The sequence below is a fragment of the Rhea americana genome, unplaced genomic scaffold (assembly GCF_003343005.1).
Source record: "Rhea americana isolate MKP2758 unplaced genomic scaffold, rheAme1 scaffold_115, whole genome shotgun sequence".
Taxonomy (NCBI): Eukaryota; Metazoa; Chordata; class Aves; order Rheiformes; family Rheidae; genus Rhea; species Rhea americana.
The window spans coordinates 1,015,238-1,042,038 of NW_028185206.1; the positions used below are offsets into that span (position 1 = coordinate 1,015,238).

Consider the following 26,801-nt stretch of genomic DNA (forward strand, 5'->3'; position numbering starts at 1 on the left):
AAAAAAAAAAAAAAAAAAAAAAAAAAAGCAAAGAAGGGCAAGGCAGGGTAAGGCACTAATAGAAAAGCCAGTCAATGCTAGAAGAGGGGGGAAAACACAGAAGCCTGAATCTTTGCTCCAAATTCCTGGAAGTACAACCACAGTCTGTGAAACCTCAAGAAGTCTGGGCCAAATATGCCTCAAAGGAGGACTCAAGGAGCTCACTAAAGCTTACTAGATAAATGAAGATACCAAAAGGTAACAGGATGAAAGATTACACTGTGTTAACTTATTCTTTCTTTGACCACCTCAGGCTCCTATCATTTCTAGTGCTAGTGTACAGGACATGAAGCTGAAAAGTCATCGCTAGTGTGATGTCTGAACGGAGATATCTCCTCATTTCCTGTTTGTGATGGGTTTCCAGGGAGGAGCTTTAGAGAGATGCTATGATCCTCAGAGAGTTCCCAAAGAAGACAGATGTAGGAGAGGAAAACGCAGTACATAGAATACAAACCATCTGGCCAAGAAACTGCCTTCTTCAATAAGCAACAATCATGCTATTTCTATCCATTTCAAGTATACATTTGGAATGGCCAGCTGATGCATGCTCAGAGTGACTAGAGAGACACAAGTCTCCAAGGAAACGTAAACTCTTGCCAATTACAAGAAAAACCACCATTTAAACCCAAACAGCTTAACTCTTAATCCATTTTGACAATCACTGCACATACATAGTTTGTCTTTATATTTTTTCACCTGAACTAAGAGGTTGGCTGAATCTTCTACGTTGTTCTGTTTTGCTTTTAAAACAACAGAGGGGCCTTTTGGTGTCCGATATTTTCTTTAATCTTATTGTATCCTCCCTACACAGATTCTCTACCAAAAATATGAGTCAGTTCAAATAAGAATAATAGCATCTTCAGAGTAGCTTTAGGGAGAAAAGGCAATTTTATCCTTGAGGAAGACATGTAGTCTGATAGTAATGCTTTGAGTTTTTACCACTCACCCTTGAAAAGCACCAGCTTTCTTGCCTCAATCACTTTGGCTAAGAACAAGTGGGATTCAGCAAAATATGGCTATAAGTTAAGGAACCACAACATCCAAATCCAATGGAAGCACCACCAGACATATCAGCAGGCAGTGATGCTAGAAAAGTAACCCTTATCAAAATATATTATGCTACCACAGAAGCAAGATAAATGGTAATGTTGCTTATAACTAAGCAAAACAGAAAGGTAAAGCACTTGTATTCTTTTCTGCAGGTGAAACAGAGTACATGATCCATTTGGTAAGATCTCTAAATTTTGAAGGTAGTATACACTGTATATAGCAATTCAACTTCAAACTGCCAAAGAGCAAAAAGGCATCTGCAAGGAAAAGCAACGAGATCATCTTTGAGAACTGTAGATAAAAAAGAGTATTTAATAGTTTGAGGATTATTTTTAAAACTTTTATGACTCCATGAGACTATCAGATAGTGGCACAGGGCACTATAACTTCAGAAACGGTACTCAAAACTTCTGGAGTTGAGCTTTGTCACATTTGGAGTAAGGAGATACAAATTGAACAAGTTTAGAGATATCACATTAATTTAGCTTTAGAGCTACCTAAGACTAGACTGAAGCAGAATAAAATGAACATAGTAAATACTACCTCCTTCCAAACTCCAGAAGGAGAAAAGGCAAATAAAATCTGTCTCTGTAAAGAAGATATGCTACCTCTGATACTGAAAGGTACAGAGCTCTACTTAACTGCCCCAAATGCAGCAAATTCCCTGTTCAAAAAGAAACATAAAATACCTTGCAACTGGAGCTTTTAAAAAGCCTCATTTAGGTCCCTATAGGTAAATATGGAAAGCAGGAGAAGGAAATCTAACAGTAGCAGAAGGAAAGGCCAGCAGCAACTCAAGGATCTCATGTGCTGACGGGCAGAAACGCTCAGCTAAGACATCCACAGATACCAAGTTCCATCTGTGCCTCATTCAGTTACAAACTTATTGAGCTTTTCAGAAACACACAGTTAAACTAACTAAATTACATTATTAAAATAATATATAGTATAAATATAACATACAGAACATACTGGAATGACCAGTATGAATAGAGTAGTAGATTCTACAACCAAACATCTCATTCAGGCAACCTATTTACATTGCTTATTTTTACTTTCTCCTCCCATCCACCTTAAAAAAGTCCACAAATATAATCAGCTTGATAGCAAAGTTTTACTAAGCTTGAAATAAAAGTTTTCAGTACCAAAAGCAAAATATATAATTCACTCTGACAAAGATGGTTTTATTCATACCTAAGACAAAACTTCTTTCCTTAATATCATCAAGCAGAAGGGATACTTTGCCTTGTTGTTCTATTTTAGTCTATGTAAATGACATAATCTTATGTTGCCTTATGACCTAAATCTTATGTTGCCAAAGAAGATAAGCATAAGATTGAAAGACCACATTTTACAATTCCCCTTTTAATCAATTTTAATACTGAAGTGAATTATACTGAAGAAAATTGAGAAAAAGAAAAGAGGAGAAAAGAGGCGAAAGGAGGCGAAAAGAGGCGAAAGGAGGCGAAAAGAGGCGAAAAGAGGCGAAAAGAGGCGAAAAGAAAAGGAGAAAAGAAAAAAAGCTGTCTGCAGGAGTAAATGGCACTAATTTTAGTTCAAGGTTTCTTTCAGCATTTCCAAGAGGGAATGATACAAATTCAGAAATTACAGAAACAAAATGAGAAATTACAACAGTGTAACTTCCATAATAAAAATCAGTAATCTTATTTAAAAGGATTTACATTACACAGTTAAGCTCAGGAATGATAAAATACAGTTGCATAGCATCCAAATATTAAGCTCCACTCAGGAGTAGTGAGTTTTTTCAATTTAATTAGAGAAAGCTATTATTAAATGGTTCTGTGAGTCTGTAATTTTGCTTTTTAGCTTGAAGAAATATGTCATCATATCATTAATGCAAGGTACTTGCCACATAATGTTACACACTAAGAAAAATGTACTAAAGCCTCAAATCCTATTCACTCTAAGCCAGACTGGCTAAGGACAATACTGCCTAGGGGATGCACTAACAACATTACAGCTCCTGAATTTCAGAGACCTTTCAAAGATAGGACTAAAGAACATCAGAAAGAACAGCTAGAAGTTGATTACATAGTGTGAATGACAGTTCTTGGCATATTAAGTTTCACATTGAAAGAAGAGTAGGCCATTACAAATTTTGTTTCATTTGAACTACGTGAATTCTGCTCAATAAAACATACATCTCATGAAGCACTTTAAGAAAGAAACTATTCACACTGTTGAAAATATTTCTGAGCATTTCAAAGATTCTAACAAATTGATATTCTTAATTGCATTCTTCTGGTAAGAAGAGACAGCCTATTTTTGCACTCTTTTATAGTTCAAAACAGTTTTAGAATCACCTTGAGAATTTCAACAGAGGAGTACTGGCAAAGTCTTTTCTTACTCAGAGCATTAATGACTTTGGTATTTTGAAAAGGACAGAGCACTACCAATATATGCTGTTGTAAAATATCACACATCTTGTACTAGTTGCAATTGTGAAATAACACTGCATAAAAAAGTAAAATTAGTATAAAGTATGATTATTTCTGATCTAGTAGAATCAACTACAAAATAAATTACACTAAATAGAAAATTTCTTAAAAATAATGTGAAAATGAGCACTCCTATGATCTTCATTATAGTAAGCAGTATTACACCATAGTGAACATACCACATTTCAACTACACTTGTTAAATGATTCAAATTACATTACAAAGTACACAAGCCAAAAACATTTATAAAACTTTCCTAGAAAATATGCCATAAACAGCAAACCATGTTAAACCATACTTAACACATGCTCTCACCTTCACTGGAAGTCTGGAACTCTCAAAGATTTTTCCAATGGCAGATAAAATTACACACATCAGTGCAGAAATCAGCACCATCACCCCAACTGCCGTTAACCAGGACAAACTGCAGAAATAGCATGAACTTTCTGCTGATGTGCATACAATGACGTGAACCGCACAGAGCATCAGACACATCAAGTAAAACAGTAGAGAGAACAGTGGTGGGGAGAGAGGCACTTCAAATTCTGCCCGGCTGCTCAGAGCTTTTGAAGTGCTGAGCAAAAGCAGAAACAGAACCTAGAAAAAAATTGAGAGATAATATTTAAAGAGTTGGGATCAGCTAAGGCATATAGTAAGAATTCACACCCGCCCGCATAAAGAAAAATAGTTGTCATCCATGTCACGCTGCTAGCACACACGTATCACAAAAGAGGAAAAAAAATGTGAAGAACTATGCTGGACATTTTGATTTCAGTGAAGTATTATTATACAAAGGGAGAACCAAAGATTGAATTTTCATTTATTAGTTTAAGGGCTCAGATACATGAGTTACCACGTTTTAATAAATTCCCACATGCCTCCTGACCCTCTGTAATCAATCATGTGCACAATCTTCATTCAAAGAATGAATGCAAAGGTTAAGAACGTTAACTCTCGGTATCAAAACAGCACCTACGCAAACAAAGTTAACTCATTATTAGCAACAGGCAAAAATTTACACATATGCACTACCAATGGTTGTTCCTCTCACAAGTTGCACATACACAGAGCTCTCACTGAATTAAACGGCTTCCCAGGCCAGGGGAAAGTTCTCATGCTACCACACATGTACATGTCATTTTTAGAGCTTATGAATTCTTCCTGTTATTTCTTGTCCTCCTCCTCATCTCAAACTGCTTATCGGTTTTACTTTTACAGAGCTAATGCTTTGTTCTAACCCCCACACATCAGGCAGAATTCCAATTTTCCTCCCAGATAACTGTAGCAGTAGAAATAAATACTAATATGAATAATTTCTGTTACCTATGCACAAACTTTAACAAACAGAAAAATCAGCCATATTCTAAGATTTTTTGCAATGTGTACGAAGTGAAGTAGGGCTAAACTAAGCTTGATCTGCTTGGCAGAACAAGAGTTCAAAAAATCAAGATTAAAAATAACTGCATTATACTACCACCAACCTGAAATCTTGCACTTTGACCTGTCAAGACCGCTATCATGTAGTACAGTAAACTACAGTAAAATAGACACCCAAAAATGCCAATGTTTTCCAGTAGTAATCCTTCTTCTCCATAATACACATTGCATAACTCACTTGATTATGAAAATATGAGGTTTTAGGGTATCAGGCTAGCCAAGTTTTACTTTTTAATACAGCATTTACAAATAAAAACTGCACTCATGATAGGAAAATGTTCAAATTATAGTTATCTATATAATCTAAATTTAGACTCTTTGGGCAAATGCTTTATGGATATATATTCTCATTATCGATCAGTAGATTCCTCAGAGGTATTCTTCTCATAACATACTGCACAAGTTGTATTTAGAGAATTGTGTAGTTTGAAGCCACCTGTGAGAACCCCCTCCCTAACTCCTCCAACGAGGCTAAAAAAATATGTAGTATCAAGGCAAAAAGAAGATTTGGGAAAGTAAGGCAGTGTGAATGTTAAGCTGGAGAAAACAACAACAACAAATATTTCCAGTACTTCTGTACAGAGTCATCGAGAGATGTTGAGCAAGTTCTCGTGTGACTGATCAACAACATTTAGAATAGGAAAAGGCTCAGAAGACGAGGTGCCCCATGAAGTCCAGGAACAGTGTAGGATGTGGCTCCTTAATCCTTGCTGTTGCACAGAAAATTGACTTTATCTCAACACAAAGGCACTGGAGGGTGACTTTTGTTTTAGATAAGCAGCCAGAGCTACTAATTGGACGAGATGTAAATTTTTCTTCCTTAGTTTATCAAAATAATGTGAATGTCTCCCTGAATTAGCCAGAATAGCATGAGGGAAGAGTATACTTGGCTATATATGGCTCAGCCCAACGTAGAATATAAAACCTGAACAACTAACAAAGGAATTTCAAAGAAAGCAATGGGCTTGAGCTGGCTTCAACCCCTGTATTTTTTCCTGGTGACTTGGGATGCCCAGCATTGTGACAGTGAGCATATTATAGAAACCTGAAGTGGAAATCACATTGGTATTGTGATTGAACTGTATAAATGTATGCTTGTATCATAATTTCAGTATATTGCTGTATCACTCTGCTAAATCGAAAATCCCAGGTAACATCAAATATCTTCAAAGTAAACTTTCATATTAAACACTGCACTCTCCATATGTGTGGAATATCAAAGAGAACCTGGTCAGAAAGTACTGGACTCCAATATCTCGTCATCCAAACTTTTCATGGATAATCAGTAGCTTATATTTCTTTTATGAAGGCCATCAAGCAAAATTTCTGAGGTTTTGCAGAAACAATAAGCCTCAGTAACTCCACTTCAGAAAAAGAAATCCCATCAAGAGCTTGAATGCTTAGGTTTCCAAAACAAAGGAACAAAAAAGGAACACCAGCACTACATCTTGACACCTGACACTGTCCATCTTCATTTGCAGTCTGTAAAATAGGAACAGAACCTACCATTTCACCTCCCAGAAGCACTGTGGGACTAATTTCTATGAAGTGCTCATGATAAATCCCACTGAGGACTTTACTAGAAAGACATTTCAAATGTATGTACACTGAGAATAAAGCATACCGGACAAGCCACAGAGCCCTACAATGACAGAGGAGACTCAAACACTAAATAGCTGCTCATCTACTATTATCCATTGCAGGCACTGAACAGAACCAAAGCAAAAATTATTACACAGTCTTGTGAAATACACGCAGGAAAGAATTAAAGAAGGCTTGTAATTAGTATTTTTATCCTAGGGAACAATGTTTATTCTCACAGGAGCTCACACCAATGTCCTCTAAAAAGGAATTGCAAGCTTCCGTATGTACAACTTCAGTGTCCAGAAAACGAACTTTTGCAGCACGGTTCTCAAAGCAGTGCCACACAAGGTACTTTTCACATTTTAGAATTGTCCAAAATAAGAATTGCAGAGAATTCCTTAAAATTCCAGAGATGGGTTWGGTTATTTTTATGAACCAGAACAGTCAATACTGCCTACCATCAATTTCTATAAAAGAAACAAGGTGGAAGTCAAGGACACCACAGGAAACAATTGTTTCGAGGCTTTATGCCTACCAGTATGAAGAATTCTCCAGATCTGAAAATACACCACATAGGGTCTTGTTTGTCTTAACCACCTATGCTGAACACAAACTTAAATAATTAAAAGGTAGGAACTTGGTTGCTTGCCTTCCCCTTCCCCACTTCCCCCAATGCAGTTAAGCTTGCTTAAAAAATACAAGGCTAAGGTACAGGAGTAATTTAAATTGTAACATACCTGCATATTTAGTATAAATAGTTCCACTAAAACATAAGCAGCTTATATCAAAGGTTCTCTTGAATTACTTTACAAGCTAAGTTACACACTAAAAAGAACATTATCCTCTTTCAAGCAGAAAGTCAGCCAACCGTGAAAGAGTTCATAGTCAGCAATCCTGCAGACTGGTAAGATTATATACTAAGTATTCAAAAATCTGAAAACTTTATGTTTGTGCTCTTGCCTTTTTCATAGAAAGATGTATTTTCATACCTCCAGAACAATCACAGTCCCCACCATCATTGAATACATGTCATATTGCGCCACTTGCTTGCTTAGGGAAGAACTCAGAGTCTTCAAGGCCTCCAAATATTGCTTCAGGACTTTTTTGCCAAGATTTAAGAGTATTTCTGAATTATTTCCTTCTAAGTACAGTTTTATCCAGTTACCATGGGACTTTTCTGCTATCTTAAAATGCTCATATCCAGGATCTAATAAGGGGAAAAACAAACAAACAAACAAAACAAGTAAGAGGATCCACGAACAAAGAAGGGTAATTAGAGATTTGATTATACTTCTATATTTGCTTGTATAATATAAAAAAAGCTTGCTTTTGCAGGTTGGTTTTCATTGTACCCAGGAAGGTACAATATCTTCTTGTCGTAAGACCATAGTGAGCCAGTCACTCAGAATAAAAGCAGTTAAATCTTTATCAGATAAAAAGTGAAAGCCTTTAGAAAATAACCATATTAAAGCATGTTTACTTTTACAAAAGATTTCCAAAATTAACTTATTCAAATGCTTTAAATTCTAACAAAATTTATGTTTTCCACTGGAGACACTCATTATCCAAACCGTCTTGTGCAAGCCAAGTGGGAAATCATCAAATAGCTGATCTCTGGAGAAAACATCAAAGGATATAAACTCACCATATTAGGAACCCTAATTACTTTTACTGCAAAGCTAATGAGAATTAGCTGGTAACATGAAGATGCCAGATATAGAAGCATTAATGGTTAACAGCTGAAATGCAGTTTGGCTTCAGGCATTTGGACTATCCAACCAGTGGCAATCAACTGCAGTGAAACTCAGTAAGTGTTTAAGTGTACTATTGTATGAAAATTGCCCACAGACAAACTTGTTTAAAAAAAAAAAAGAGAGAGAGAAAAGATGCTGCCATCAACCCATTTCATGGCGGTCTAGCCACATCTGAAAAAATTTTAACCTAAAGGAAGAAAACAAAAACACTCAGAAAGTAACAAACTCCACATCAATCATATATCTGTTGCCTATATCTAGGAAATATTTTCACGTCTAAATGTACATTTGATTAAGCTTCCTGATTAAATAAATGTAGAAAAGGAATTGCTATTGAGCACTGATACTAAGAGACAACCACTGGGTTCCACTTAAGTCTGTAAATCTATATTAGCTTCCCTATGGCCATCTTCATAATGCAATGATTACTATACCCACACCTTCATTTATATTGGAGTCCTGACAGGACTGTTTGGGCCTTTTGTACGTTAGAGGGTTTGCTTTTCAGTGAGTAAATATTCACTGTCTTATCTCATGTAAATACACTTCATCCTAGACACACAGCATAGTTTTTTAGCAAAAATCACAGTCCAGAAATTAACAACCTCTGGCAAGTCATTTAACTTGTGCCTCAACTCTTCATGAGGAAAATGGATAATCACCTTTCCTCTGTCTTGAGCCAAGAGTTTTCTAGGTTGTTTGCAATGCATATTGTACTGTTTACTGGAGAGGCAATCCGGGCATTTTAAATTTTATTGCAAGTTCTTCAGGTGAATGAATTATCCTCATTCACAATGCCTGTACAGTTATGAAAGATGTTTTTCTGCTTTGTAAATTTTTACCCTACAAGATTCCTAGTGATCTACTACTGGCCAAATTTACAAGAATTGTAAAAAGGAATGTTTAGATAAGAACATCAGTTTTTCTCTTCACAGTTTGTAACATATTCCAAAACATACTAATCCTACTGTATAGAAGACTATATTGATCTCTGCTGGTAGAGATCACTTATATCATGACTGCTGACAGTGTGCATAGAGGCTTTCACTTCCCTATTACAGCTCTTCAGATAATTAATTCCCTAGAAAGTTCCTTTTCTAGCATATCTGAAATCAAGTTAAATATTCATACTTTTGAGGAAATCCAGAAAGCATGATCTAAAGCATGACTATTTTATGACACAGAACATCGAAACTTATTTCAAGTTATATCTTGAAATCAAAGTAGATTCCTTCTTCACCTTCTGCTCCTGTTTACACCTCTCACTCAGTCTGCCTTTTCACTCCCACAAGAATCTTTATTTCGTTCTTACCTGCCTTTTTCCATCCACCACCCACTAAAATCATCTTGTCCATGGTGTGAAAGATGACTGCACTAATCAAACACGTTTACTTCCTTGAGGTACAAAATGTGAACAACTTAAAAATCTCACAGACCGCCTGAGAGAAAGGGGTTACCAAATTTCCTTTGAGAACTCCAATGTTATCTGTTCAATGGCACATTTGTAAGCAGTCAGTGTAAAACAAGGAGGGTCAGAGACTCTGGGTTGTTGAAGAGGCCTTTCAGGGTGCATTTGCCCAGTACTCCGACACAGCGTACTCATAAAAGAAGTTAGACTCCAGGCCAAATCTAAAGTGAGCTTGCCCAGCTACAGGAGGTTTTACAAGCAAAGAGAATGATTTATTTGCATAGTATTACACTAGCACTTTCTGCTTCAGACTCCCTCCCATGCTATAAAAAGGCAAATGGCTACGCTTCTAGCATCTGTTCACTTAATTCCGGTCACAACCAGCACCATTTAAAAAACAGATAAATATGAGGAAATAGTGGACAATGTGAAAAGTGGTTTCTTCAATTTCAGTATATAATTTTGCCAGAAATAAGAAAATATCTCTATTTAACACATGCATCTAATGAAGATTAGTTCCAAACTGAAAAGTCAACATTCTTTTTAACAACTACATTCAACTTGCTCTGAAGTGTGGCTTTTCGTTCCATTGTAAAATTGCCTTTAAAAAAAACAGTGCTAACTCAGCACTCAGATGAATGTTTCTATGTTCAAAACAGAAGGAATAACAACTAGCTGCCTATAGCTGCCTTCCTTACGTTGAGGTAAGAGGTCATTCACAACCCCAAACTGTGTGATTACGCACTTCTCCCTTCAGCTTCTTCAGCTTCTTTTTGACAGCTGCTTTTATTCTCCATTTCCACTGTTTTTTAGCTGCACATGTTCTTCTCTAACAAAAGCGAACCTACGGCCTCATATCAGCATTTATTAGTTTCTTTTTCTTGAAATAAATAAGACTTTAGTCCAGCTTCATGTTTCTTATTTAAACTCTAATTTACCTGAAGATAAGATTTAACCTTGAAGATTCCCTTGCCGCTCAACAAGTCAAAATGCAGCCTTACGAAATGCCCTAAGAATGTGTTTCCTAACGTCTTTCAGTTTGAAAACCACGCCTCAACTTTTATATGAGCAAAGGTGAAAAAAAGAAAGTTCCTGAGCTCCCTCCAGTCTGTTCTTCACTAACACACGTACTTAATATACAACTGAAGACCAAGAAATTCATGTGCATTGTTCCAGTTTGTTCATAACACCAGACTGGCCAAACTCAGGTAACTCCAAAATTTCTTCATCAAAGAGTATTAAGGCCATTCTGCCTTCCCATTCAATGTGATTCATTTCAGTTGACCTCTAGTTCCACCTTTTTGCATTAAAAAAAAAAGAACATTGCACCAAAAATTGAAGTATAAATTACGCTATAACTTACAATGGGTGAATCTTTCATCCCCATGACTCAATCACCATATTCAAGGTATTAATAGCTGGTGCTCTATATCTGTGCAATATAATTACAACACTCTTTTCAGGAATTCCATGTTTTCCCCTTCAGAAGAGCACATTCCTTTGATCTGAAGAGTTTAAAAAGAAAAAAAAAAGAGTAGCAACTAAGGCTATCCCTGTAAGGATCTGTCACTTCAAAATTAAGTTCCTGTCATATGCATTTTTCTTAGCATTCAGTTGAGATTATACGATGTCAGAATTGTTAGTAGGCAAAAATCAACATTAGAAAGCTTCAGCTTGCATTTAGCAAACATGAGAGGTATCTTGTTGAACTATTGTCTGTTTCTTTTTCTCTTCAAAAAGAAAAGTAGCACACCTTGTCTGTAGAACTCACATTATTGGTATGGCCCAAGAATTGTCAGTACAGGTCTAATGAGTATCCAGATGATCAATAAATAAGAACTAAAGGCTTCTAATTCAACATACAAGGATTGTAAGTCCATTGCTGACATATCACTTACTTGACAGGCAAAAAGTTTTCTCAAGCAAGCATAAGAAATTCTGTCTGAGTATCTATTTCTCACACTTAATATTTTTAAAGAAATACATCCTACAGATATCAAGAAAAGAAAGTAATATTGGAGCCCTAATAGTATCTTTCACTGGCAGAAATACTGTTGATCTATAGATTTTCAAATACTCATAAAATTGAAAAACCAGTAAACAAAAGCTCTTAATTAGATACCCTATTTCAAAAGTAGACTTTGGAGAAAAAACATTTCCAGTTTTATAAAGAGAAAGAGAATGGATAAAGAGAATGGATAGAGTTGGAACGAACTTTTAGAGATCAGAGCAGAGTCAATTAGGGCAGGCTGTTCGGGACCGTATTTCACTGGGTTTAGAATATCCTCAACCATGGAGACTCCACAAACTCTCTAGGCAACCTGCTCCAGTGTTCAGTCACTCTCACAGTAAAAAGAAGTTTTTTTCTTGAAAGACTTAAATAGAACATCCTATACTTCAGTTTGTACCCACTGCCTCTTGTCCTTTCACTGAGCATCACTGAGAAGAGTCTGGCTCCAGCTTTTTATACCTGTTCCCCTCAGGTACTTATACACACTGATAAGATACTCCCACCAAGCCTTCTCTTGTCCAAGCTGAAGAGTCCCAGCTCACTCAGCTTCTCCCTGATTGAGATATGCTGCAGCCCCTTATTCATCTCTGTGACCCTTCACTGGACTTGCTCCAGTATGTCCATCTCTCTCTTGTACTGGGGAGCCTAGCACTGCACTGAGCACTCCATATGTGCCCTCACCAGCGCTGAAGAGAAGCATAGTATTGATTGCTGAAAAGAGTCTTCCTAATGCAGCTCAGGACGCTGTTGGTCTTCTTTGCAAGGAGGGTACTTTTCCAGCTGATGATCAGGTCAGTGCCATCAGGATCCCCAGGTTCTTCTTTGAAAAAACACTTTTCAGACAGTCAGTCCCAAGCCTGTCCTAGTGTCTGGGGTTACTCCTCCTCATGGCAGGACTCTGCACCTCCCTTTGGTGAACTTCATGAAGTTCCTGTTTGCCTATTTCTTCAGCTTCTCGACATCCCTCTAAATGGCAGCACAACCACCCGGGTATCAACCAGTCCTCTCAGTTTTGCGTTCTGCACAGATTGCTGAGGGTGCATTCTCTCTAATCATCCAGGTAATTAATGAAGACGTTAAACAGTAGTGGCCCCAGTGTTAATCCCTGCAGTATAATACTGGTCTCCAGACAAACTTTGCGCAGCTGATCACAACCTTTAAGCCCAGCAGTTCAGGCAGGTTTTGGTCTACCTTACTGTCCATTTCTCTACTCTATACTTTACTATACAGCTTGTCTATGAAGATACTACAGAATGCAGTAGTATTAGCAATGGTTCTGACAAGACAAACCACATCAACTGCTCTCCCCTCATCCACCAAGCCAGTTATCTCGTCATAGAAGGCTATTAGTATGGTCACGCATGTCTCCCACTCACAAACCCTTGCTGACTACACCCAATCACCTTCTTTTCCTTCATATGCTTGGGAATAGTTTGCAGGTGCATTTGTTCCATCACCTTCCCAGGGACTGAGATGAGGCTGACCAGCGTGTAGTTCCTCAGATCCTCTTTCTTGCTTTTCTTGAAGACAGGAGTGACATTTGCTTTCTTCAAGTTCTCAGAAACCTCCCCTGATCACCACAATCTTTCAAATACTACCAAATGTGGCCTCGTAATGACACTGCCCTCAGCACTCATGGCTGTATCCCATCAGGTCCCACAGAATTGTGCATATTCAGTTTGTTTAAATGGTTCCTGATCCTCCCTCACTGTGGATAAGTCTTCACTGCTTTGGATTTTCCCACTGGTCTCAGGGGCCTTAGATTCCCGAAAGCTGGTCTTACCAGTACAGATTGAAGCAAAGAAAGCATTGCCTACCTTGGCCTTTTCTATGTCCTCTATCATCAAGTCTCCTGTCTCATTCAGCAGCAGGTCCACATTTTCCCTCGTCTTCCTCTTGGTGCTAAAACACTTGTGCAAGCAATTCTTGTTTCCCTTTATATCCTTTGCCACTGTCAATTCTAGATGGCCTCTAGCTTTCTTAAGCCCATCCCTGCATGTTTGGACAACATCTATATTTCTTAGGGGTCACCTGCCCCTGCTTCCACTTCCATGTATACTTTCTTTCAGTTTCTCCATACTTCTTGTATGCTTCCTTTTCCTATCTGAGTTCAGTTAGGAGCTTCTTGTACATCCATGCAGGCTTCCCAACACCTTCGCTTGATTTCCTGGATGTGGGGATGGATTGTTCCTGAGCTTGGCAAGAGTGATCCTAGAAAAAATTAGTCAGCTCTCCTGGAACCCTCTTTTCTCCAGGACTGTACTCCTAGGAGATTCGCCCAAGCTGAACAGAACAAAGTCTGCTCTTCTGAAGTCTAGAATTGTCTAGAATCCTGCTTTTTGCCTTGCTTCCCTTTCTCAAGATCCTGAACTCCATCATCTCATGGTCACTGTGTGGCTCACATGCCCAACTAGTTCTTCTTTCTTTGTAAGAATCAGGTCCTGCAGAGCCAGCTCTCCTCAATAGCTTATGCTCTGCTGTGTCCTCCCTCTAGCAGATACTAGGGTAGTTAAAGTCCCCCAAGAGGTTCTGGGCCTGCAGAGGAGAAGCTTCCTACATTTGTCTGAAGAAGGCCTTATCTAATACTTCTTCCTGATCTGGCAGCCTGTAGCAGACATCCAGAGCAACATCAGCCATGTTGGTCTGCCAATAATCCTTACCCACAAACTCTCAGCTGACCCACTATTCATTCCTAAGTAGAGCTCCAGGTATACCTTCTGCTCCCTCATATAAAGGGCAACTTTCTCTCCTTGTGTTCCCTGTTTGTCCTTCCTCAAAATGAATTAACTTAATTACTGAATCTAATGACTTTCTTGAAAGGTAGTCCTTTTCATACAAGAATCATGAAATATTTCCATAGATGTGCATGTGTTTAAGTGTGATAGGTAGGAGAGTATTTATCCTCACTTGGAACCCCTCCAAAGTGAAGGGCCAATCATGCATGCTTTTAAACTACATGAAACACCAGTGATTGATACAGTGGCATTTCCTTTAGTATTTCTAGCGCTTGAAGTATCCATACCAACGAGATTAAACAAACAGCAAGATATATCTTTTTCCATACTAATCTTAATGATCTTGATCAAAGTTTCCTATGGTACATATTCAGGTACAACTTTACACACCTAGAACACTCGAAGAACAAGGGACAACAGGGATTAGTAGAGCAACAAGGAAAATTCAGTTCAAAACTCTCCAGAAAAACTATAGTGACTTGGATCTGGTTCCATCTTATTGAGACTTTCTATTACTGAAAGAAGAGAAATTCATCACAGATGCTTTATCCTCCAACCCCTTTCTGGAAGTGTAGGACCTCTAACAGTAGCTTACAGTAACAAGTAGCACAAAATTTCTTTGCACTTCCACCCTAAGAACTTTTTATTTCACTTATCAGATGAAAGCCAGAAGTTGAAATTAAGTAGTTCCTGCAAAAAAATCAGCAGAATATTTGTGATAGAAAATAGAAGCTTGGACAAGCTTCAGTCTGTTTCACCAGCACTTACAGAAATAATGTCAGAAGGTGCTTGATAGTGGAATTTTCAATAATACAGCCATATCCTGAACTGCACCAACAAGAAGGTATTACCTATTTGTGTCAAGTGAGAAAATTTATGTAGCAAAAAAACAGAATAGACAGAGTATAAACGCTACTATTAACATCTTCCTACTGTAAGCAGCACTTTTTTGTTAGACTCCCAGAAAGGGTTTAATTACGATTAGCAGCCACGATGTTGAAAGATAATTAATTCTTGACCTACACTGATCATCTTGCTAAAGTTAACATTGTTATTCACTGTAATTATTCATCACTGTAACCCAACTTTGCATTCCCCTCCAATTACTTGACTTCTAATCTGATGAATCACTGAAGTGACAAGGACTTCAAGCTCCACAACCATTTAAAGAAAATATTATCTTCTGCTATCCATGGTAAAATATTAACCTTCACCCTCTGACTACTTCCTTTTTTTTTAAACATACAATTATCACATTAGTTTGGAAATTTATGTTACAGTCTATATCACACATCTTAAATGCTACATTTCGAAAGGGCAGACCATCTTCCTTGATGAATTTTATTCTTTTCCTCTAAACACATATGAACACACAGGTGTACGCTTATATGTATTTTAATATGAAACTTTCCAGGTCTCTAGGATCTCTAAGTAAATTCATATATACCAATGAAATAAAAAGATAAGGTTATCCTAAATAATTTCACAGTGTTATCTAAACTTTTTTAAAATAGAAAATTCATTCCATTGTTTTAGGTTCCAAATAGTTTTCAGAATCAGTGTCCCATAAATAACAGACCTGAAAGGACTGAGCATAACCATACTGGCAGTTCTTTTACAGTCTTGCTGTTTTATCATTACTTCCATTTTTTTGTCTATCATCGGCAGTACTGGAGATTAGAAATCTTTTCTCAGATATAGTGTTCCAGTGTAGATAACAGCAAAGAATAAAATCAATGTCATTTCTCTGAGAATTAGTTTCAACTGAGTGGCTAATTTGCAGTGTCATGCTATATTCTTGAACCTAAAATCCCAAGCTGTTTAAAAACAATCTCATATTAGCAGGTAAATAGCCTCTGGTATATTTAGTTTATTTTTTTAGATGATTTACCTTTTTCATATGCAGGTGTATTCTCTTGCAGTAGTCTGCTAAGTTGGAACCCATTTAAGTGCAAGAAGCGTAGTTGTTCTCTCATTGTCTTGCCTCCCACAACTGGCAGTATAAGGTTCCCAACACTGTTTCTTGAAATTGGCAGACCAAGACCAACTGCTAGCGTGCTAGCTAAATCAATCTGCTGTACAACTTTGGGTTGGATTAGAGGACCTAGAATCCACCAAAAAATAATAAATAAATAAATAAAATCAATTACAGGACCATTCTTTTTAATCTGCTGTCCTCTGCAGTTGCAAAACTAGAATTTATTCAGTTCTTAACAAATTCCATTCTTCAATGCTAGCAATTACAGTAAGCGCAACACGAGTGTTATATAAGTACAAATAGGAAAAGAGATGGTCCAGGAGACCACCATGGTGTCAAGTTGCAGCTTGCATCCTGAAAGGCAAACAGAACTACATATCAGGTAAAAGATTCAAATTCAATTTCTGGAGTTCCATTTAGTTAAACAAGTTATTTTAAATTGGTTCTATGCAGGATCTCATTAGCTTATTGCAGTAAGTAGGACAGTCCCTAATCCCACAGACACCTACACACATGAATGATTTCACTCACTTAAGTAACAGTTCATTTAAGATTGCCAAGTAGTTGTTACTGTTTCTTTGCGTACCTTACCAGTTACATAGCAGTGTTTTTTACAATTATGCTTTTACTTAGTTCTCTTTATAAATCTAAGCTATTAGTGTTTTGACTTAAGAACATGAAAAAAAGAAATCTGTACACAGTATCTATTACTCTCCTGGCTCCCTTTAAGAGCGCTAGAAGTTCTCTCATTTCACATCAAGCTGTGATTATTCCCATAACTTAGAATGCCATCTATAATCCCTAAATCCTTTTTGCATGAGTACCTCTATATCAGGAGCTTTCAGTTTAAACCTTTAAAAGTAAGTTTTGAACTTGCCTTTAAGTTTTAGTTAAAAAAAAAAAGAAAGCCAAACTACTAAGTACATTTAGCCAATCCTGAGTGAAGTATCTCTGTAGAAGGCTACACAAGTAATATTCAGATGGTATACTAAATGCAGATGTCCACAGGTTACTACTTTGAGGTCTATCAAACTGACCATAGTACAGTTTGTTTACAGTAAGATTATAAGGAACAATCACTACAGTTGTGCTACTGAAGCCATGAGGAGCAAGCTGCTGTGTGTTTACATGGACATCATCRTACTTCTCAAACTTGATCCTAGAAACAGCTAATTAGATATACTTCATTATATTTATTGTAAAAATGCACATTTAGTTTAAACGCAACACAGAGACTAATCACAGTGAACAGAGATTACATTTGTGGAATCTACATTTAAGTAACCTGGCAGTTAGCAAGTACCAGTAGGACATTTATAAAGTGAAAACTTGCCTGGGAGCTTTGACCAGCTATTGACTTTGTTTTATATCTGAAAAGAGTTCAATGATGCCTAAAGCAATGCTTTGTGTTTCAGCTGGATACCAGCTTTGCAAATGACAGACAGATAAAAAAAATACTTTGGCATACTGCAGAAATCTCCAGCAGGAAAAACAAAGGTTCTACAGGCTGGCTTTAGAAGCAAAGAAACCAGATTAAAATGGGCAAAAGGCAGACTGAAAGGCAGAGGGAAGTGTTATTTTGAAGAAAATATTCACTCCTGTTATAACTATATTTTACTGATTCATTCTGTAGGCTTAGTTAACCAAGAACGTATATATGTTAGACTAAACACTGTTAACAAATCACTAGAGCATTCTCTCCTTTCTCCTTACCTTAGGCAATGTTCTACAAGTTGAAAGCGAGTGTGAGAAACAGATAAACCTCATTTTAATGATGTGGAATGAACTGCCTGGTCAATACAGCAAATATATTCATCCTCAGTATTCTGACCTTAGATACTCAGCAATCAATAGTCATGTTTTCACTACTGCAATCTCTTACCATTTCACAAAGCTAATTCTTTCCCTTTGCTGTTACTCTCAGCAGGAGAAATTGGCCTTTATCCCTCTATCCTGGCTCTCTGAGAGGGAAGCATGAAGAGCAAGAAAATATTCTAGCTACTCCAGACAAATCTTACAATCATTTCAGACAGGATTTTCACTCTAATTCTATCCACGTCTCGTGGTCTCACAGGTTCAGCAGACACATTCTCACAGACGCAAATCCTGACTAGGTAACACACAGGTCATACAGAACGAGCCTTGACAACCACCTACAGAATGAACCATGAATTAAATTCCAGCTAGACTAGGAGGAGGTACCCTCCAAGTGTTTTTCAGCAACGATCTAGAACTAATATGAATTAAAGATGGGACTATATTCTAAGTAGGGTATTTTTGGATCCTTACCACTTCTCTTTTCAAAAGCAGAGCTGATAAATAGCAGTGGTGTGTGCACTTCTCCTTCTGAAGAACCACCATGACTACCTGTTTCAGACATCCCATGATCCCCACAAACGACTAGCAAGTTGGGCAGAGAAGCCTCCCCTTCCTGCAATTCACAGAAGGAAATTTACAATACTGTAGCAAACGAAATGCATATGCATAGTTTTTCATTATTTTTTATCATATTTATATATGAATGTCTTGAAATATCTTGAAACTCTTTTTTTTTCCATTTGGCTCACAACATCTAAGGCAGATGAACAGAGATATCCTCAGTGAAGTTTCAAGAAACAATATTTCTTTTTAAAAAGATAAACATACCTATCATTATATAGCAAATACGACAAAAAATAAAGAAGAAAAACAACTCATTTACACAGTCAGAAGACACTAATCAAAGGAATAAATACAAGTCTTCATGCTGTGGCAAAAAATAAGGAGTACAGGAGCAATAGCATTGACCAAAAAGTCTTCCCCACACAGTTTCTTCAGTTTCTTTGACTTTTTAGACATGAATTAAAAAAATATTCCTACCTATAAATCTTATAAGGGAGGGGATTTAAATAAAGTCAAAAAAAAAACAGGCTAAACAAATAGAACAAATTAAAAAAAATAAATAAATACTTCCATATTAGACTGTGAACTTTAAATTCAAACACAGGCTAGAAGTTTTAGAAAATGTTTATATTCAAATTTCTTCTCCAGACTCTCAGGTGTTTTAGGGTAACATCTGACATGGCTGATGTCAAATGATGTTTATTTTTCTGAAGAAAGAGAAACAGAGGCCTAAGTGATGCCTGTCCTTGTAGTATCAGTTGATTACCAGTATCTGCTGTATATAAAAGTGCTTTTATCATTTCTATATTCTAAGACCGAGATAAACTCTTGCATACAACTTGCAGAAAGCTTAACAAACTGTGCCAAAAGCACCGCAACAACACAGATTAAACTGTAACTTTCACAAGCAGGATTTTATTCTTTCTTTTGGTCTGAACCCATCTGTCTATCTAAAAATAATGCTAAAATTTTATGAGCAGCTATTCTGAATTCTAGTCATTCAGAGAATAAGTTTTAGGCCACTTAGAATTGGACTTGGTATTTCAGCATCCAGATTATTTCATGAAGTAACATCCCAAGTCTCCAAATCCAGAAAAAGATTCAGATTTGACAATTTATGTGCTCCATTTAGCCTACGAAAAATGCTTTTTGCAATAATCATTTCAATAAAAATCTTTTCAGTATCTGAGAATTAGATATACCTTCACAACTGTCTAAATGAAAACCATCAGCTATTCATGCCTCCTGTTCCTCCCACTGAATTTCAGTATCAGAAAATACGCCAACCACTATTTTAATTCATGAATGACAGCAGAATTTTGACACTAGTTCTCCCCCTCCTCCTATACAGCAAGGAGAGTTATTTCTCACAACTGTTCAGAGGAGATTGTTAACAGACTTTACTAAGGCCAGGCAGTAAATCCTTAAAAACGCTAAACTATGTTGTTAACTGGAGAAGGGACCGGGAAGAAAAAGAAAGAATGAACATTCACTTTGGTCTAGGAGTAATTATCACCCACAAAAAAAAGGGTTTCAAGGAATACAAATACAATGCTAGTCTACAAACGCCAGATTTTGATCCAAGAAGAGAATATATTACCTTTGAAAGAAGAGAGATATGAATCTTCTTGAGGATATTATCCATTTCATGAAGCTTTGGTCCCACTAACTGGCTGTTTGGTCCAGTCATATGACCAATATGGTCCAGTCCTAGGTAATGTAGTATTAGGATATCCCAGTCTTCTCTCTTTAACACTCTGTCCAAGTGCCTGGTAACATTATCATCAACCTCAGAAATGAAAGGGAAACAATTGAAAGCTAAAAAAAAAAATCCCTTTTACAAAAAACATACAAAAATTAGATGTACCATCCACAGAAGTAATTCTGTCTTACAAAACACATTTTTCATCCCATTTCACTCCCCTCTGGCTATGAAATGTGAGAACACACATAGAAGCAGAGAAAAATTTGATTGTGATGCTTCCACAGATAATGTAAAAGAATGTTTCAAGACATATTCAGTCACTTTTGTACTTTAACATTCCTGATTTTTCACTTCCTTTGATGTAAATAGAGGGAACAGCCTCTGTTTGGAGTTTGGAAGCTCAAGAAAAAACAGCTCCATATATTTCCACTCAAATTTTTGCTAATGTGTAAACACAAAAAAACTATTTATTGTGGGAAAGAACACGGACCACATTCCAAGAAAGAACAAAGATTGGTGCAGTGCTACCAAAGGCCTACCTGGCACATTCTCCTACTAACCCATTTTTAGTTGTATACCTATTTCTCCCTGGATATTAAAACTACTTAGAACATTTCAACTGCAACACTAACTTGTTGACTCTGCATATAACTATTTGAACCAATACAAAAGCTTTACACTTAATAAACTATCTTTCAGAAAGTAAAAAGACTGCATAAGGAGCTTGAGAGCTATAAAACTACTGACCAAAGATCACGGTGACATTCTCCTACTCCATGCTGAAGCTTCTGCAATTTTTTATTACTTTAATCAAGTAAAAATGATTTCCATTCCCTACATTAGGCCTATTTTACTTCTTTAAACATGGTAATAACATACTTATTTAAGCAGCTGCAGGTTAATGGCTTGAGGTTTTACATGTCATTAAGATCCAAAATACAAACTAAAATTGCTGAAACAATTTATCTTCTTAGTATTCCCAGAACAAGAGTTTTCAGTTTATTTTATCTACCTTCTATCCTTCCTCTTTGCTAATATACTAAAACAATATTCATTTTGCAACTACAAAAGCTATACAATAGCTATAAAAAGTATGACTCTAAGAGAGTAAGATTATATATTACTGGATCTTTAAAAGATGGTCAGTACTAATCTAAATGTGATAGACTGGAAACACAAATACGGATCTTTTAAACAAAGCAGGTGATCTAATCTCCTAGCAGGAGAAGTTTTGTAAATCATGCGACTATTTAGGAAAAGTTACGGAGTTCTTTACTAAGTGTATCACCCACACACTTCCCACAGCTGATATACCAGCTGATACACACACAAAAATCCAATTTCTATTTAATTGTCAGATTCATATTTCAGGAAAAGGATAGTTTTATTCATTTATTCTTTCATAGGAGTCTTTGCTATCCAACTTGAGATTATAAAAAAACCTCTCACCTCTGTAAAATCTGACACAAAAAAAGATGTTGTTCCATCATATTCCACAAAATGCTTTGGAAACAATTTAACCCAAGTATCATCACCGTAAAATATTATTCTTTTCCCAGCTGTTTTTGCCTGCCATATCAGATTGTCATCCAAAAGAGCGGGAGAATTGAGGTTCACAACAACATCGATGAAACCAGGTATGCTACCAGTCATCAAAGCCTAGATAAAACAACAAAAGAGAAGAACACAAACTAGAAGAGGTTTATGGTACTCAGAAGAAAGTAATAGCATAAGATGAAGTAATGAAGAAGGGAAAAAATTACAATTTCAATAAAGGAATGCAGTGAAGTGAAAGAACATATGAACTGTCATGCCATATCATACCATCTGTTACCTCATGATTTCTGGCAAGTACTAGTTCTTTTACAAAAGTTAAAAATAACACTTTCCTAACTGGTAGCCAGTAAAACTCCTTCATATCTCAGTTGAAATGTATTTCACATAATGGCTCAGGAAATCACGAAGAGACTGTTTAAAAAGTCCAAGTAAACTGTTTCAACAGAATGCTAACACCTTAGGACTAAACAGTACGCAAGACTCCTAGGAAAAAAATGCAATGAAGTTGGCCTATCAAGAGTTACAAGATTTTTCGCCTACTTCCACAGCACTGTCTCTCAGCTTCTTTAATGCACAAAATACTAAGCAGTGACATCTCATTGTATGAATCACTCAGATACAGTACGGAAAAGCCCAGATGATCAAGTATTCTGATGACACAGCCATGGTTCATCTTTTAGTTACTTGGAACTTGACACAATTCTCTTTTTAAACTACACAAAAACATCCTTATGACAATATAAATGTATGCCAAAACAGATTTCCTAGCAAAAGGTATAGGAGCAAAATGAGAAACACTAACAAAAATGCTCTTGAATAGAAGACATTTGCAAATTTCATTACTGAGAGGCTACTGTCTTCCCGTGATTACCATTTTCACTGAATGAAAAGCCTACATCAATCATATTTATGTTGATCATTTGCACTACAGTCTTAACTGCCCTTAAACTGTTTTTCATAGCTCTTCCTAGAATGGAGCCACCAAAGAAAAGAACAAAATAAGAAAGACTAAGTGTTTTTCAAGTGGAAGCTACCACCACTTTCTCTTACAAAGTCCCTCTGCCTTCCTTTGATGCCTGAACTTTCCTACAAGCAGCACATTTCGGTCATGCCATATTAGCACTACACAGTATGCACTATTACAGTAAAGTAAGTTTCAGTCATGAATTGCAGTAACACAGCGCACCCGGTCTTTATGCCACTCTGAGTACATGCAAGATCCAAGTCATGCCAATTTTCTGAAAGCTAAAGTATATGAAATAACCCTCAACTGAAAATGGCTTACCTTAATTCGAGGCATAGTCACAGTGGGCGGCTTCGCTTCAGCAACGAAGCTGTAGGATGTCCCTTTTTCAATAACTTGTGTAGTATAGGGCATAAATTGTTTACCTTTGGATCCAAACACAAAGTCATCTCTCAAAGCATCTATCAGCACAATGACAACTTTTTTGAAAAGTGGTGGTGGAATTTTGGTCCAGTTAGAAACCATTCCTGAGGAACAACAACAACAGCAACAAAAAGAGCACATGAAATCATCAATAATTTTTAACATTTGCTAGATACAAGTTGAAGGACAATTCCATAATAGAAATGAGTACTTCTAAGTGCTTTATTAGCTTTACATTCAAAAGGGAAGACATTGCAAACAACGGTGAACATTGGAAGCAATCAGAAGAAGTTGAGTTCCAGCTCATCTAGCACAGAAATGACAAAATTAATTCCTATAGAGCATGTAGCAAGAAAATCAAGGATGTAGGAAAAAAATCAAAAAAAAACAATAAAACAAAATGCACTACATGAAATTGCGAAAGGAAAAAGCCTATTCCTGAACAAGAATGTTAAAGAACCTAAGAAAGGATAATAAATTAACCAAAGAGAAGGTAGAAGACTGTACTACATATATCCAACAGACAACAACTTTCAGAAAAAAAGATGCAGCATTCACTTGYGCTATTTTCTGATTTTTCCTATCAGAATATATCTGGAGCAATGCTTCTCAGTCAAATCTCACCATCAGAGAATGGAAGAAACACAAAGTAGCACACAAAATTTCATTACAATCAGAAGGAGACAAATATTCGTGCACCATTATGCCCTTCAAGGTCAAAGACTTTGCCAAGATAATCCAGTGATGGCAGCTGCCGGGCCAATATCCAGTTGTGGAATCCCTTTAATAAGCAATGTTGGCAAGAGCAGTAGAATTTACTTGCGCATTGGTTTAATGAGAGTGGGCAGTAGCATGCCTTTAAGTCCACCTCCTCTCATGTGGGCGTAGGGCTGTCAGAGCAACTGTTCAACTGCATTAAGCTTTGTCCATGCAGTGGTATTTTGCCTTCACAGCACCAATTTCTTGTCCCACACCTCTATCAGAGAAGAAGCAGAGGGACAAAAATGAAAGTAGAATGGATCCTATCTGTAGATCTCTACTCAGACAACACTGTGATCAGCTTTTCAGTACCCATGTTACATAAGCTTAGCTTTTTACATGCTTTTAGAGTAAAAAAAAAAGTTTCTGAATAAGCAGTTGACAGTTTGGGAAGGTCAAAAACAATGTTACGTAAAAGAAGAGAACCTCAAAAACAAGTTCGGAAACAGTATTTTTGTGTACGCAGATAAGCATCAATAAATTAGTAYGCACAAAATCTCTAGTGCTAGTGATTTTTTCAGACTTACAAGTTTTTGAATAGCCAATGTAAGRAAATTTTGAAGGAGGATAGAGGGAGGAGAAACCTCCCCAGACAAGTGGATCTGCCAGCAGCCTTGATTGAATAAACAAATTCGTTTTCCCAAGATTTGAATTACCAGCTTAGCAGGCATGCTCTGGCTGACTGTAAAGTAAGGAGGCAGTACTAGACAGGCTGTACTGTTAGTTATGTGCTTTTAAAAATGTATACCTATCTACTCACCTAACAAAATATTTTGAGTATCGAAAAGGCTCAGTTCACAAATACACACAGTCTGTGTGCCAGTGTAACTGAAACTACACTGAATCAACTCCCTCCTACAGTGTCGTTCATCAGTAAATTAAAGTATTAAGAAGCAGCACATAGGATTATCAGTTAATTACATGCCAGCTAAAGACTTTCACTGTGTCCATCATGCAAGACAGCTAAAACAATACTATGCGCAGCTATGCTCCATATGCTTATTTATGCCTGATATAATTATTTATAAAAGTTACTTTAAATGAAGCTTAACTCTCGCAAGGAATAATCAAAACCATTGGTTCCAGCAAAAACTTACTGCAACGACGTGCTGCAAGAACTCATTATTAAGCAAGCAACCCTATAACTTTTATTATTTGCCCCACAGGCAAGCCAGCTTGAACATAATGCCAGTCAGAGCTCAGAAAATGAAATATTTAGGAAATGAAGATTCATTGAAACAAAATTATGTTTTAAATAGCTCAAAAGTATGCCTAAAGCCTTCTGTGTCCTGGTTTTACAAACAATCCTCTGTCTTCATAGCACATTTTCCAAATGAAGAGAGATCACCTCATAAATGAATTCTAACCCAAGAGCTAGAGCCAAGATGAACTTTTCTTTAGTGCCACTCCATTTTTGTCTAAGGATATCCAGGATCATTACCGATGCCACCTAATTTAAATAAAGTTTTTAGAGAGCTGTCCTATGCATTTATACTCTTCAATTCCAACCAGTCTTTTCAAAGCCCAATTGCCTTTTTTTTTTTTTTTTTTTTTTTTTGCAAATAGCCTACCTCAGTGTTAGTCTCCTGTTAATAATCATGTAAAGGTGGAATGCGAAGTTTCACTCACACACATCAGAGATCTCCACAGAGCAACATACCAAACATCTCTGGCAGTTACAGTATTCTCCAGCTTGACAACAGAACGCCCTTTGGCAGCCTCCGTGGAGATCTGTTTCCAGATTAGACTTTCTTTCAGTGTTCTTGCTTAACTGATATTAGGACATTATCCTCTGAATTATTCAACCTTCCTTTCTCACCACTGTTTCTTAACATTTTAGGTAAGCTTGTCAAAAATTCCATGATTTTCTATACTTCAGAAGAAGCGACAATAACGTACTACGAAGCCTCAGGACGACAGTTACAGTCTCTTGCCCTGAGCAGGTGCTCTGTACACACAAAACACCAGCGCAGAAAGCCGCCCCCGCCCCAGCCCCCACCCCGCGGAGGGGAGGGGAGGGGGTTGCCCCTGGTTACGGGGGGGGGCGGTTGCCGCGGTAACCAGAAGGGGGCGTGGCCGGCGACGCCGGGCGGGCGTGGCCGCGGTGACCGATGGGTGCGGAGGGGGAGGGGCGGGTTGCTGGGGTTACCTGAGCCGGGCGGCGCCGGTTCGGCGGGTGGGTCCCGGCGGGCCTCACTGCGGGGCAGGGACCTGACGGGCAGCGGGAAGAAGCCGCGGAGGAACAGGGCCACCCCCAGGACCTCCACGAGGAGGCAGGAGGAGGCGAAGACCCCCGATCGCAGCCGCATCCCCCCGCGCCCCGGCGGCGGCGGCTCGGCCAGGCCCCACGCCACCAGCTGAGCGGGGCGGGGCCTAGCGCCGCCCCGCCTCCTCCCTCCTCTCCCCGCCCTCATCCCCGCTACCGACCAATCAGCGGCTGGGATGCCGCTCAACGGAGCCCTACTATTGGCTAGCGGCCAACCAGCCCTCCGCGAGTGAGGGAGCGGTGGAGCCAAGATCCCCGGCCGGAAGGAGAGCCCCGCGCTTAAGCCAATA

At 37.7% G+C, this 26,801-nt stretch overlaps 1 protein-coding gene across 2 annotated transcripts in view; it reads right to left on the reverse strand.

Moving 5' to 3' along the window:
• The window catches only part of PIGG (phosphatidylinositol glycan anchor biosynthesis class G (EMM blood group)), a 97,854-nt gene extending 71,255 nt beyond the window's left edge, over window positions 1-26,599 (reverse strand). Inside the window, exons 1-8 of one of the 2 annotated variants that reach the window (XM_085317394.1) lie at window positions 26,395-26,599; window positions 23,385-23,590; window positions 21,992-22,201; window positions 20,438-20,626; window positions 18,745-18,886; window positions 16,369-16,581; window positions 7,559-7,776; window positions 3,864-4,145 (exon numbers count right to left, since the gene is read on the reverse strand). In XM_085317394.1, coding sequence (XP_085173520.1) covers window positions 3,864-4,145; window positions 7,559-7,776; window positions 16,369-16,581; window positions 18,745-18,886; window positions 20,438-20,626; window positions 21,992-22,201; window positions 23,385-23,590; window positions 26,395-26,554 — 1,620 coding nt within the window. In that variant the 5' untranslated portion in view covers window positions 26,555-26,599. Of the gene's footprint in view, window positions 1-3,863; window positions 4,146-7,558; window positions 7,777-16,368; window positions 16,582-18,744; window positions 18,887-20,437; window positions 20,627-21,991; window positions 22,202-23,384; window positions 23,591-26,394 lie in introns of those variants that run through there. The other variant, XM_085317402.1, reaches the window with a different exon arrangement.
• Between the last annotated feature and the right edge of the window lie 202 nt (window positions 26,600-26,801).